Source organism: Drosophila miranda, chromosome 2 (assembly GCF_003369915.1).
Source record: "Drosophila miranda strain MSH22 chromosome 2, D.miranda_PacBio2.1, whole genome shotgun sequence".
Taxonomy (NCBI): domain Eukaryota; kingdom Metazoa; phylum Arthropoda; class Insecta; order Diptera; family Drosophilidae; genus Drosophila; species Drosophila miranda.
The window spans coordinates 15,291,919-15,306,002 of record NC_046675.1 but is presented as its reverse complement, the minus strand read 5'-3'; the positions used below and the strand labels follow the sequence as shown (position 1 = coordinate 15,306,002).

General features: G+C 45.3%; 4 protein-coding genes and 1 long non-coding RNA gene across 5 annotated transcripts; 3 read left to right on the top strand and 2 right to left on the bottom strand.

The window, feature by feature from the left end:
- Positions 1-13: 13 nt before the first annotated feature.
- On the top strand, positions 14-533 carry LOC117187228. Its single transcript, XR_004471984.1, has 2 exons — positions 14-236; positions 391-533. It is a non-coding gene; the product is annotated as an uncharacterized LOC117187228 (long non-coding RNA).
- A 3,601-nt stretch (positions 534-4,134) lies between these two features.
- Positions 4,135-4,843, top strand: LOC108156788 (signal peptidase complex subunit 3). Its single transcript, XM_017288464.2, has one exon. The coding sequence runs from the start codon at positions 4,206-4,208 to the stop codon at positions 4,743-4,745; it is 540 nt and encodes a 179-aa protein (XP_017143953.1). The 5' UTR covers positions 4,135-4,205; the 3' UTR covers positions 4,746-4,843.
- LOC108156787 (mediator of RNA polymerase II transcription subunit 25) lies at positions 4,584-7,620 on the bottom strand. The gene has a single exon (XM_017288462.2). It carries the CDS (start codon positions 7,512-7,514, stop codon positions 4,950-4,952), a length of 2,565 nt encoding a protein of 854 aa, XP_017143951.1. The 5' UTR covers positions 7,515-7,620; the 3' UTR covers positions 4,584-4,949.
- A 1,656-nt stretch (positions 7,621-9,276) lies between these two features.
- LOC108154701 (transcription factor Sp4) lies at positions 9,277-12,940 on the top strand. The gene is made up of 2 exons (XM_033388280.1): positions 9,277-9,410; positions 9,482-12,940. The coding sequence occupies exon 2, from the start codon at positions 9,585-9,587 to the stop codon at positions 12,588-12,590; it is 3,006 nt and encodes a 1,001-aa protein (XP_033244171.1). The 5' UTR covers positions 9,277-9,410; positions 9,482-9,584; the 3' UTR covers positions 12,591-12,940.
- Positions 12,802-13,989, bottom strand: LOC108154705 (telomere-binding protein cav). Its single transcript, XM_017285056.2, has 2 exons — positions 13,763-13,989; positions 12,802-13,697 (listed from the first exon to the last, which is right to left on the bottom strand). Exons 1-2 carry the CDS (start codon positions 13,880-13,882, stop codon positions 12,969-12,971), a joined length of 849 nt encoding a protein of 282 aa, XP_017140545.1. The 5' UTR covers positions 13,883-13,989; the 3' UTR covers positions 12,802-12,968.
- Positions 13,990-14,084: the final 95 nt, after the last annotated feature.

The following is a 14,084-nucleotide window of genomic DNA, read 5'->3' as shown; positions in this document are numbered from 1 at the left end:
ATCATGTCCTCTTTACTCAAAAAACACCGCACGATATCTTTCACCTGCACTGGGCTAAAATTCTTAGATTCAAATTTTTCGGTGGAATATTTAAAAACTTGCTTGGTCTACAATGGGTTAAGCGTTCTCTGTCCATGATCGGAAATCGCATTCCATGATTTTGATATTACAAGCTAATTTGATTGTGCCTAAAATAAGGTTAATAAAACGTAAATAAGTAAGAAATTTAACTTAAGGTAAGTGAGTACGGAATGCCACGTAATTTCTTATATGTTGCTGGTATTTGAAGACTTGTTGCTTGTGAGTCGGTGTAAGGACATTTGTCCATACATTTACTATTAAAATACTGTTTTCCAAGCTGCTTTTAAAATAATAACATAATTTTCACAGATTGACATGTTTTACATATCTATGCATTTGATCGGTTTTCTGTACATATATCGCGATTCCTATATCTCTATAGTACATTAATGGTTAGCTTTCTGTATGAAGAAATCAAAAATATTTCCTCAATCCTATAATATCCTTTTTCCCAGGGTATACAAAATATAGCCCATGTTGCGGGACGTGTTTGCTCGTTATCTAGGTATTCATGCCCATAAAAATTGAATTTTGACGCAAATTTTGTGATGGAATGTGACTTATTGCAGCTACCGATTCATAACCGATTCAAAGAGAGCGATAATAGGGCCTTGACCGATTTGAAGAGAGCAAAAAGAGCCGAGTGATGTGCGCCAAATAGAAATTGTTTCAAAGTGAATGCGCGACAAGGATTTAAAGGCAATCCATTGGAATAGGTGATGCAAGGAAGCACGTATTGAGAAGGCGAAAATATACGAAAATTTTTTAAATATACCTTCAACTCAATTTCGACGTCAAAAGGTGTCGAAAATTATATAATATACCGTAAATGGTCACAATGATCATCAGAGTTGTTTCGGATCGCCGTATTTTCCCTGATTTTAGGTGGCCACTTGGTGTTAGGAGCAGAAAGATGGTGTAGAAACGTCGGTGTTACTATCAATGCATCGATTTGTTTTCTTAATTATACCCGATACTCAAAATGAGTATTGGGGTATATTAGCTTTGTGGTGAAAATGGATGTGTGTAACGTCCAAAAGGAATCGTTTCCGACCCCATAAAGTATATACATATATTCATGATCAGCATCAATAGACGAGTCCAGCCTAGAGACTATAAAAGCTTCTGTGATATCGGACATTGACGTGTTAGTTTCAAAATTTCGCCTCACCCCCTTCCGCCCCGCAAAGGACGAACATCTGGGGCATCCAGAAATCTCAAGACTATTAAGGCTAGAGTAACCAAATTTGGTATCCACACTCCTGTTAGATCTCACTAAAAAACTTCTATTTCAAAATTTCGCCCCACCTTCTTCCGGCCCTAGTCTGTGGAATCCACAATATTGAAGATACGAGAAAACTAAAAAAGGCAGAATCATAGAGAATGACCGTATCTATGAGATTGCTGAATCTGGATCAGATCGGAACGTTTTTATAGACATTATAGCCATTTTTATATAATTTGCAGTGGCTACGCAGCGCCCGACAACATGTTCAGACACGTTTTCTGTCTGTCTCGTAAAATCGTCTTTTCTTGTCTCTGTGAATGAAAGAGCGCTAAAAAGAACGCTGTAATGGTACCCAATGATTAACTAATTATATATTAATTAATTAACTACATTTATTTCTATATCGTAGAAAAATCTCAGCGCTAAACAGTCAGTTGGGGAACAGGGAACTTTACGATCCTAATGGATCACTTAAATCGAGTGCAGACAAAAATCCTTCACCAACGGCATTTGATGGATTCTTGGCAAATCAATCTTCTTTTACTGTAGAAAAATACGGAATTTATTACCATAAAAATATAGTTTATATTCATGCAGGTGGAGTCTGGCTTCTGGAGTACGTTTCTTCTTTTTCACCGCACTGGTACATGGATTAGTCCATTGAACTAGTCCAATTAATAACAATAGAATATTAATAACTAATACTGATAGACAAAGTAGTATGTATATAGTAAATATACATTTATGATATGGAATAGAATGAATTATAATAATATTTTGTGTGAATGTGACTATTAGCGAATTATACCGTGATTGTGATTGATAGTTTGAAAAGAAATCACTCACAAGCGTGAAAACAAGTGGAAAAATATTTCAATAATATTTCAAAGAGTTTAGCGCGAAACAGAAAGGCCTGTATGCTGCGTCTGGTTTTTATTATAAAACTAAAAACCTCAGTTTTAGAGCTAACAATGGATGTACATGGTGTAGTCGGATAGGACCTATTCTAAGTGTAAATGAAAGTGTTGTCATAGTATTTTATGTTTTGTTATTTTATTTATTTATTATTTATTTTACAAATGTTTTTGACCTGTGAAACATCGCTATTGATATGGCCCTATCGATAGACAGCACACAGACATGGTGTGACCGTCCTCATTTTTGAACCGACGGTATATTTACGGTATATCGGTAGATTTTGTCAATTTCATTAATCTATTTTTCATTTTCAACGTTAAATAGAAATCCAATAAAAGCAATTATTTAAATTAAGCAAATCAAGTAGAAAATTAATTCAATAATCGGATAGTAATAGCAATATTCGACGGAATATCAAAAACGAGAAATATGTAAAATAGAACTTGAATTCGTCAGTATATTTACGGTATATTTTGAAAATGAGGAGGTATGTTTCGGTATATTTCCGCGGTCATACTGTAGAAATACTGGTTTTCGCCGCGCTCCCATGGTATTTTTGTCAATTTCATCAATCTATTAATTTAATTTTCAATTTTATATGAAAATCCAATAAAAAGAAGTATTTCGAATAGGCCAATCATGTATAGAATTAATTCATCAATCGTAAAAAATTGAGTGGGCATGGCTAAATGTTCTATATAGATAGTATTATTCAACGGAACAAAGAATTGGTCGTTTTTTGAATCGAATTTGAGTTCGCCGCAGTTCGCCGCTGTTCGCCCCAGTTCGCTTTAGCAACAATGAGTCTCATTCCATACACAAAAGTTGCGGCAACATTTACTTGAAAACCGTTTTTTGGTCAAAATAAAATACATAAAGGTAATTAAAAGAAGCAATCTTGCAGAAAATGCATTTATCTATGGGATAAAGCTAAGTGGGCAAATCTATATAGCTTGAAATATAGTCAATACCCGATTCGCCGCAGTTTCGCTTTTGCAACAATGAGTCTCATTCCATACACAAATGTTGCTAATTCCATGCACAAATGTTGCTAATTCCAAGCACACATACCCTGGGGCAAATGGATGTTATAGAATGGTGAATATGTTTGTCTTCCAAGGCTCAGTAGGTATCAGGATCGAGAGAAATATACACAAGATACTAATAATGTACTTGAATATGTCTAAAGAATATCAATTTGAGAAAAGGTCTTTATAAATCACGTTTCATCTTCATATAAAATTAACAAAATAGGGTATACAAAGGCCTACACGCAACATAGTGACTCTTTTTTTGTTGGACTTTTTCGTTTAAACCTTTTTTTACAATAAATACAATAAAAGCAAGGATTAAAAACTATCCAATCGTATTGCTGAGAGATTTAGTTAGTCAGCATTATTCAATGGAATATCAAAATTAAGCAATATGAACGAATTTCCCTTTTCGTTTGTTTTGATTGATCTATTTCGCTACTTGCTTTTTGTTTGACTTATTTCGCTAAAACCTCTTTTTACGCAAAATGCAATAAGAGCAAGTGTTTTAAATAAGCCAGTCAAGTTGAGAATAGTTTAATTATTCGGATAAAATTATGTGGGCATGGCTAAATGTTCTATATAGCTGGTAATATTCAACGGAACAAAGAATATGAGGAATATGGTTTCCAATCCTGACGGAGAACGATTAACCTATTACAAGCCAAGGGGGTATTTCAATTTTCCACTGAAAATAATGAAAATTTAATCATTTTAGCGCAGTTCAGCTGAAAAATATCGTGGTTTTTTTTTTAAATTTATAGTAGAGATGGCATGAATCCTCAAGAAGAATTTACAATCAGTAATATTTTCCGCCATTTACCTCAAGTAGTTGAACTATTTAAATACAGGGGGCTTTAGTGGGAATCCGATAGAACCGAACATCGATTTTCTCCGTACTAACAAACACTACGTGTCATTTGCCGAATTTCAGGAGGAATTAAAGAATGCATACGGTTTTAACCAGAGGAAATGCCACTGTGGCGTACTCCCTGAGCGTCCTGGCCTGCCTCACCTTCAGCTGCTTTCTCTCCACCGTTTTCCTCGACTACAGAACGGATGCCAACATCAATACCGTCCGGGTGCTGGTGAAAAACGTTCCCGACTACGGCGCCTCGCGGGAGAAGCACGATCTCGGCTTTGTCACCTTCGACCTGGAAACGAACCTCACCAGCGTGTTCAACTGGAACGTGAAGCAGCTGTTCCTCTACATGACGGCCGAATACAAGACGCCCTCGAATACCCTAAACCAGGTGGTGCTCTGGGACAAGATCATCCTGCGCGGCGAGAACCCAGTGTTGGATTTTAAGAAAATGAACACCAAATATTATTTCTGGGACGATGGCAATGGCCTGAGGGACAATCGCAATGTCTCGTTGTATCTCTCATGGAACATCATTCCGAATGCCGGCCTTCTGCCGTCCGTGCAGGCTACCGGCAAGCACGTCTTTAAATTCCCATCCGAGTACGCCACATCGTCCATTTAGATTAAAAGATTATGGATACTGATACTATTTTAGGGGTTCTGTTCTGTCTGTAACGTAGGATGTATCAAAAATAAATAAAAACTAAATTAAAATCTCAAGAACGATTTCTTAAATGTGACAATACGCTTAAAATAAACATTGATGAAAAGATAATCTTTTTTTGACATGTGGGACACAACACAATATAAATAAGGTAGAGAGGTTCTACATGAATTCGTAGCTGCCATCGTCGAAATTCCGATTGCCCACCATGGGACCGCCGGCGCCGCCCATTTGATTCGGATTCTGGCCGCCGCCCATTTGCGGACGGAATTGATTGCCAGGCGTCGTCTGGTGTTGGAGAAGCTGCCGCAGTCCGGGATTATTATTGCTCATCATGGGCCGAACCATACGCTGCTGTTGGGCCGCCTGCTGTTGCATGGCCGCCACATTGGGGGCCACCTGCTGTTGCAGTTGTTGCTGCAGACTCGGATTAGGCACGCCGCCGGGTACACCCACACCCAGGGGCATTCGCTGTTGCTGCTGTTGCATCATATTCATTTGCATTTGATTTTGTTGCATGGGCATACCGACGCCGCCAGGACCGGGTCCACCGCCACCTCCAGGACCTGGTCCTCCGCCGCCCTGCATTTGCATATTTAGCTGATATTGATTGTAGTGCTGTTGCTGTTGTTGAGAGTTGTCCTGCTGCTGCATCTGCTGTTGTTGTTGTTGCTGCTGTTGCTGTTGCAGCTCCATGGGGGATTTTCCCTGCTGCTGGAGCATCTGCTGCTGCTGTTGCTGCTGCATGTTGCCATGCTGCTTCTGTTGAATGACCTTCCGCAGGCGCTCCACAAACATGGCCTGGTTGTTGGGTATGAAACCCAAGAAGGCATTGCGATCCGGTGTGTAGAGGAGTATCAGCACCTTGAGCTCGCAGGCGGGGGCATTGGGAATGGAGGAGAAATGCACGCAACCAGCATATCCGGATGTCATCATTTTAGCCAGCGAATCAAGCGCCTCGCCGGGTGTCGGCCGAAAGACAACCATCTTGGAATCCTTTAAAAACTGGCCCCCAATATTGCCCACCAAATGCTTGGGCATGAGCTGCATCAGTAGCTTCGGTGGCCAGTTCTCTGCCTTGATCTCTGGCTCCCCATCCTTGATGTTAGTGCAAACAGTGCACTGAAGCGTGTGAGGTATCTTTTGTTGATCGTTTTTCGGCTTCTCCGACCACTCCAAGAGCCCTGTCCAGATTTTCTCTCTCAAGGAGGCCTGCTCCTGCTGCTGTTGGGGATTCGATTGTTGCTGTTGCTGTTGGACCTGAACTTGTGCCTGTTGTTGGGGATTCTGTTGGGCCACCTGCTGAGCCACCTGTTGTTGCTGTGGATTGGGCATATTTCCCGCATTGGATACCGCCGGCATCATGTTGCTGGCATTGGGATTCCCTTGTTGCTGCTGCTGCTGTTGTCCCTGCTGCTGCTGCTGTTGTACCAATTGCTGTTGGAGCTGCTGATTGAATTGCTGCTGATTGAGCATCTGCAATCTCTGTTGCTGCTGTTGTTGCTGAAGCGAGTTCACCGTCTGATTTGGCGGTGCATTTATCCTGGAGATAAGCGCAGAATTGGCATTCTGTTGCTGTTGCTGTTGCTGCTGCTGCTGTAGCTGCTGTTGCATGTTGCCGCCACCACCTGCGGCACCCTGTTGCATGAATGGCGGACGTGCCTGTCCCTGCTGATTCGGATACATCCAACGATTCTGCCCAGGAACCACATTTTGCTGAAAGTTTGGATTCTGCATCTGGTTTTGGGGCACGAATTGGTTCTGCTGCTGCTGTTGCATCAGTTGCTGCTGCTGTTGGGGATTCAGTAGACCCGCCTGGGGATTGGGACCCGGCTGCTGTTGCTGTTGCTGCTGTTGCATGGGGTTCATGTTCATCACCTGTTGTTGCTGCTGGGGCGGACCTCCCTGTTGTTGTTGTGCTGCTGTGGTGTCCATTGGCATACCCGAGCCCGCCTGCTGCTGACCCCCTGGATTCTGCTGTTGTTGCTGCTGTTGGACAGCAGCCTGAGCTGTGCTCGGGGCTGCCATTTGAGCAGCCATGCTATTGGGACTGGCGGCACGCTCCTTCAGGCTATATCCTTTCAGCAGAACCAAGTGACGAATGTTTTTGGCATAGTTCTTGCTGGTAATCGGCTGATCCCCGTCCGCCTTCATGAACAGCTTGAAAAGGATCGGCATTTTGCGCGGCGCAATGATCGACAGATTGATCTTGCGCTCGTTGAAGAGGCCGGCCAGTTGCTCGCACGATTTGCCTAGATATTTCCACGACTCCGTCACTGGCATCTGATACGGCGGACTATTGCAGATGAGTACGCAGTGACGCTGGACATTGGTCTGGTCCAGCATCTGGCGGCGCTCGCTGATGTCCTCGAAACAACCATGGGCGGCAGCAAAGCCCTCGGCCATGTGAGCACACGACTCCATGCCGCCCCCAACTAGCGGCAGACGCTCGATCGTCTCCATCACCTTCTGGGGCTGCAGGAAGGGTCCGTAGGTGGCACACACCGGCTCCAGCAGATTGGAGGCCGTGCGGTATACGACAATGCCATAGAGAGTGGCAAATCGCTCGGCAATCAGATACTCCCGCTCGTCAATGGAGCCCGTGGTGAAGTGCTCCAGAGTGGGCAGAATGTAGTTCGTCTTCAGCTCGTTGATGTACGCACCATTGATGGCGCTGCCCTCAATGACAAAGACCACATCGGCCAGGGACAGTTGGTCAACCTCCATGACCTGCACAAATTCGGACTTGAGCGCGTTTTATGCCAACAAAAACTTTATTTATTTATTTACGTCGACAGTGCATTGTGACTGCGGATTTATCGATAAGATATACCGTCCGACTCTCATATACCACAATATACCGTTTTATTTTAAAAATATACCGTAAATATACTGACGAATTCAAGTTTTATTTTACATATTCCTCGTTTTTGATATTCCGTCGAATATTACTATCTATATAGCACATTTAGCCATGCCCACATAGTTTTATACGATTGGTGAATTTATTTCCTACTTGATTGGCCTATTGGAAATATTTGCATTTATTGCATTTTGTTTAAAAAATGTTTTTGCTAAAGATCGACTTCGTTTGCATCTGTAGGTTTCCGATGCCGTTGCTCTGTCTGGCCTGTGGTAATCTAGGGATGACACCTGCACCTAGTGATGGACTGTCTTGCACATATATACAAATTAGCATTACGTTTTAGCCGCTCGTGCCTCTGGATTGAGGAATAGAAAATACAGAGATTTGTTAATCATTTCTACAGGTTTTGTTTAAAATAAATTATTCAGCCAGGCTCCGTTGTTCACATTCACAAAAGTTTTCCGATTTACTTTTGAATACACATAAATTGGGGATCCCATTTTCAAATTCCGCAAGATTTATTATTTTTCAAAATGAGTAATAGATGACTTATTAATGCATTAACATAAACTTGACACCTATATCAGGGTAATTTAACTTTTGCTTTCTTTATAAATAATTTTATTTTAACCCAACCTCAAATTTGGCTCGGAAAAAATTAGCTAGGGCAACAACAATTTTCGTTTTGGTTCAAACAGCAAAAATATGTGAAAAAGTAATCCGCAAAAGAAAACGAAAAACGGAGTCTGCCTGATTGTGTTGTTCATATTAAACATATACAAAATCCGATTTTTTTATATTGCGGGGGAAGAATCTAGAAATAAGTGTCATACTTCAAAAAATTCGAAAGGAAGATCATAAAACATACATCACACAAAACATACTCGTATATAGCATTTTGGTTCCGACCACGCGTTGGGCACGAAGGAAAAAACTTTCTAACAATATATGTAATATTAAAAACCCTGAACTCTAAAAATCGAAGAGAGCATACAATTACATACTTTTGTGAAAAAAAATTGTGCTATTGTTAGACTAACCCATGCAAAGCGTTGCTCTGCTGGCTGGCCTGTGACCCTGGGATTTAATTTTCTGTGTTTGCTCTGCGACACTTTTGATGTATGATTTTGGTACATATGAGCTTATAAAAAAAGCGAATTAAATGAAGTTTGGAGTCACGATTTATCCAGAATGTTGCTCATTCCGTTTTCATGTTGCGAAACGGCTATAGATTGTACAGCAGCGAGTTGAAAGTGAATGAATAACAAGGATATGAATGCAGTCCAGTGGAATAAATGATGCAGGGAAGTACGATTTGAGAGAGCAAAAATTAAGAAATCCTGGGTTTTCTAAAAACACCTTTAAAAACGAAAGTCATTCCAATAGATTGATAAAATATACCATAAATGTCGCGCATCTTGTCATGATGTCAGAGGCTGACCAGCATTTGGTCACCACGTTTTTGCTGTAATCAATATTTGAGAAGCCTGTTGCCTGGCGTCGTTCAAATTTCAGTTGGACGGCAACAGCTGCCGCCTCAAGCACATCTAAAACGAAACCAGGTGGCAGCACGGAGGCGCCACTGTGAAAATTGTGACATTCACACAAAAACGTAGCTACTTAGGAGCAACCCTGCCTCTCTTCTTCTGCGTTTGTGTTTGTGTTTGTCAAAACAAAATTAACAAAAAATTGCTTAATAGGTCTTAGTTTAAATATTTAAAGCATTGCCCGATTTACAAACTCGAATTTAAACAAAGGTACCGTGCGCTTTAACGTATAATTCCGTTTGCTCCTTAATTATTGTTGCTACCGTCTCGAATTCACTCAGAAAGTTGCGCGTCTGGAAAGAAAAAATTGAAATGTTTACTTTAAATCCCTTGCAAGTGGAAAATCTTAATTAAACCGTTGAAAGGCAGTCGAAAGTAGCCAAGATGCTGCAGTATAAGAATGCCACGGCTGCCAATAGTGCGCCATCAGCCACACCCACTGCCAACCTTTCCGGGAAGGCGCCACAAGGGAATGCGAACACGAACGCTGCTGCAGCCTCTGCTGCAGCTGTTGCAGCAGCATCTGCAGCCGCAGCCCCCACCATGCAACAGATCATCAATATCCACCAGATGCCACCACAGTTCGGTGGTGGAGGCGGCAACGTTACCGGCGGACAGCCCCAAGCCATGTCCCAGAACATGTTCCAGATTGTCCAGCCGATGCATGCGATGCAGACGGTGAATATCGATGGCCAGGAGGCGATCTTCATTCCCAACCTGAATGCACAGCTGGCGACGGCCCAAGCCGTGAACATCAATGGACAGCAGGCATTCATCACGCCCAACGGGCAGATCCTGCGGGCTCCACAGACCCACGCCGGTCAGGCCGGTGGTCAGGCCATCCAGCTGCAGCAGGCAACACCCGCCCAGATCATCAATGGCCTGGGGCAAGAGCAGACGCAGCTGTTTACCATTCCTGGGACGAGCATTCAGATACCGGTGACCAACCTCATTCAGCAGCAGCATCAAGCGACAGTGCAGCAGCAACAACAGTCCCAGCAGGCAACGACGACTGGTGGTCAGACTGGATCCCAAGGCGGAGCAGGCGGCAGCGGCACGGGGAATGCGGCGGGACTCCAGGCAACACAGCTGCCGAGCACCATCACCATCCCAGGGACGAATATCCAGATACCCACATCGGTGGCCGCGGCCAATGGTCTGCTCGGGAACCTCTCAAGTCTGTTGAACGGCGGCGGTGGTGGCGGCTCCACGCTCAAGCTGGATAATGGCCAGATCCAGCTGCGGCCACAGTTGGTGCAATTCCCACAGCCCGTGCAACAGCAGACGGTTGCCGTGCAGATCCCAGTACAAACAGCAGGTGGACAGACCATCTACCAGACGGTCCATGTCCCAGTGCAGGCCGCACCAAGTGGTCTGTCGAATCTGATGCAGGCCCAGTCGATGGCGATGCCCTCAGCTGCTACCTCACAGATGCATATGATACCACAGTTTGCGCAGATTGCACAGATTGTGACGCCCAACGGACAGATACAGCAGGTGCAGCTGGCGCCAATGCCTTACAGTCAGTTGCCGCCGAACGCGAACATCATACATATCCAGAATCCCCACCAGCAACAGCAGCAGCAGCAGCAACAGCAGGCGCAGCAGCAGCAAGTGCAGGTACAGCAGCAATTTCAACAACATCAGCAGGTACAGCAGCACCAACAGCTCATCCAAGCGATCCAGGACGCTTCGGCGAGTGGCCAGATACCAGCGAATCAACCCATCACCATAACCAATGCCCAGGGCCAACAGCTGACGGTGATACCAGCCCAACTGAGGCAGAATCCCCAACCCACAGCCACGCCGGCGCCACAGGCCCCCACTGCCATGCAGCTACCCGCCGGGTTGCAGGCCCTGCCCATACAGAATATACCAGGATTGGGGCAGGTGCAGATCATCCAGGCGAATCAGTTGCCGGCCAATCTGCCGGCCAATTTCCAGCAGGTGTTGCATCAACTGCCACAAATGCAACAGGTTCATGCCCAGGCGCCAGCACAGGCCCAGGGACAAGCTCAGACGACCAATGCAACATCTATAACGGTGATGCCCAAACAGGAGCCACAGAGTCCCACGCAGATGATCACCAGCATCAAGCAGGAGCCGCCAGATAACTTTGTCACTGCTGCTCCTCCGGCTCCTCCGGCTCGTCCGCCATCCACTCCCACATCGATTGCAACATCCCAGCCACATCCACAGCCGCAGTCACAGCAAATAAAATTCATTGTGCCGCAGGCGCCACCAGCCACGCAGGCGGATGGGGGGAATCCCAATCCCAATCAGAATCCGAATCCGCTCTCCAATGTGACAATACCAGCGTCCATACAAATCACAGCCTTGCCACAGCCACAGCCGCAGGCAGCCACCGCCTCGACCTTGCCTCCGCCTCGAACGCCGCCAGTTTCGGTGGCCACCATTGCCAGGAGTGTCAATCTCCCCACGAAAGCCACCACCATCGCGAACACTGGCGGGCATCATGTGATGCGAACTACAGCAGCGAGCGGCCTCAGGAGCAACACCACCATTACTGTAAGCACCACCACCGCCACGACGCCGGCAGGACAGACGAGCGTGAGCATGGATACCAGTGGAGCGGGGGCGGAGGTAAAGCCCAGACTCAAGCGTGTGGCCTGCACCTGCCCCAATTGCACCGATGGCGAGAAGCATTCGGATAAGAAGCGCCAGCACATCTGCCACATACCCGGCTGTCAGAAGGTGTACGGCAAGACCTCCCATTTACGGGCCCACCTCCGTTGGCATACGGGCGAACGGCCCTTTGTTTGTTCGTGGGTCTTTTGCGGCAAGCGTTTCACCCGCTCCGATGAACTGCAACGCCACCGTCGCACCCACACGGGCGAGAAGCGCTTCCAGTGCCGCGAATGCAACAAGAAGTTCATGCGGAGCGATCATCTGTCCAAGCACATCAAGACGCACTTCAAGAGTCGCTCCGGCGTGGAGCTAATGGAGCTGAGCATCAAGCAAGAGCAGAAGAACAGCGCGAAGAGCATCAGCACGATGAGTGGGATTGTGACGATCGAGTTACCCGTGAGCGGTGGCCAGGTCGTGGGCAGTGGTGCCTCCAGTGTGGCGGCAACGGTTGCGGGCTCAACTGTTACATCAGCCCCGGGCGGGGCGACCATTGTCCAGCTGCCAGCTGGAGCGGTAGGGGGCATGGATAGTTTCGGCGAGGACGAAGAGGATGACGAGGAGATGACCGAAGAGGATGACGAGGAAGACGATGAGGAGGAGCTGGAGGAAGATGATGAAGATGAGGAGGAAATGGATGAAGAGGAGCAGGACCAGGAGCAAGACCAGGACCAGGACAGTGGCGATGAGGAGAAGGTGATGACCATTTCGATGAGCGAAATGGGGGAGAATTCATCCAACTAACATTCGGAGTCGCTGTTCATGGAACAGTTCATGTTTGATCATTTCCCGTAGCACAGGGAGCCTTCGCAGATCCTCCTCCTTCGGACCCATTTGTAAATTGTATATAGTGCGAATAATTATTTTAAATATCCTAAGCATTTCAAATGTTCTTTTTGTTTCGTGTAAAATTGTACATAGAAATCGGAGAGATCCCCGATAATTGTATTGTTAGTTAAGGTTTTTTAATATTTTTACTCAATAATTTCCTAAAGTCTAGATTTTAATCGACATCGTGTTTTTTAATGAAGTTTTTTACACACCCAGAGCAACAACAAATATATCTACATATATATATATAAACATCTAATAAACTCCAATTCGTTTTTCGCAATTACTGATTCATGGCTGATTCTCCTGTGTGGATGCGGCCGCCACTTGAGTACCAAATTCATTGTAATCCTCACTGTCTTCTGTATGCCCTGGCTGGGCCTGCGACTGTGAATTGATGCCCTCGCCAAGGGACATGCTCTCCGAGTTGACCTGCAGTCCCGCCTGCACCCAATCGTGGCCCAGATCACACGACACGGACTCGGTTAGCTGCGTTTCTGGTGGTATTTCAATCTCATCCCGACCAATGTCCCACAGTTCATCATCAGAATCGATACCGGTCGACAAAAAGTCGTCTTCAGGCATCGCCGTTGTCGCATTGAAACGGGTCGTCGGCTGGTCTGGCTGGACAAATACAGCCGCTGCCGAATCGTTCAATAAAGGCTGTGAGAACGAGGTGGTGACATCTGTAGCTTCCGGGCCTATGCCCCCACGCTCTCGCTTATAACGATCCAGTCGAATGTTATTCTGCTTTTTCAGTTCGCTTTTGGCTACGAGATTGTATTCGGCCACCTCTTCGTCTGTGTAGGGTTCCACCATTTTCCTGGCCACCGCCTTGATGAGCATGGCATTTATGAAGCGCTCCGAACGATTTTCAAGGCGATTCTTCGCATTAAGCCGCTTCTTGGCGTCCCACACGCAGTTGAGGTGTGTCATGTTGACTCGTACTTTGGTACGCAGGCACAGCTGCCTGACGTCCTCTTGGCTGTACACGCGCTCCAGGTCCGCAGGCCTAATCTTCTGCAAGATGTCCCCCGGATTAAACGTAGATTTTTTTGCTTGTTTGCGGTGAAATTTTTACTTACGCACGGCGGGTAATATTTGCGAAAGAATTCCCTTTCGTTCTCCTCGGCATTGCTCATCACCATTTGCTCCTCCTCGGCTTGGTATTTGAGAAGAGCCTCCGGTAGCCCTGTGCCTGGCATGGTTTTAACATAAACTATAACAATATAATTTGCACAAATGGACGAATACAACAAAATAAACCAAGTTCGTTCCCGCTCAAGCAAAATCTTATCGAAACGCAACCCTACCAACTAATGCACTACCATACCAAACATCCCAGAAAATACCAGCTGGACTTGGTATTTTCATACATAAGAAGTGAAGAAAAGAGAAATGGCCAAA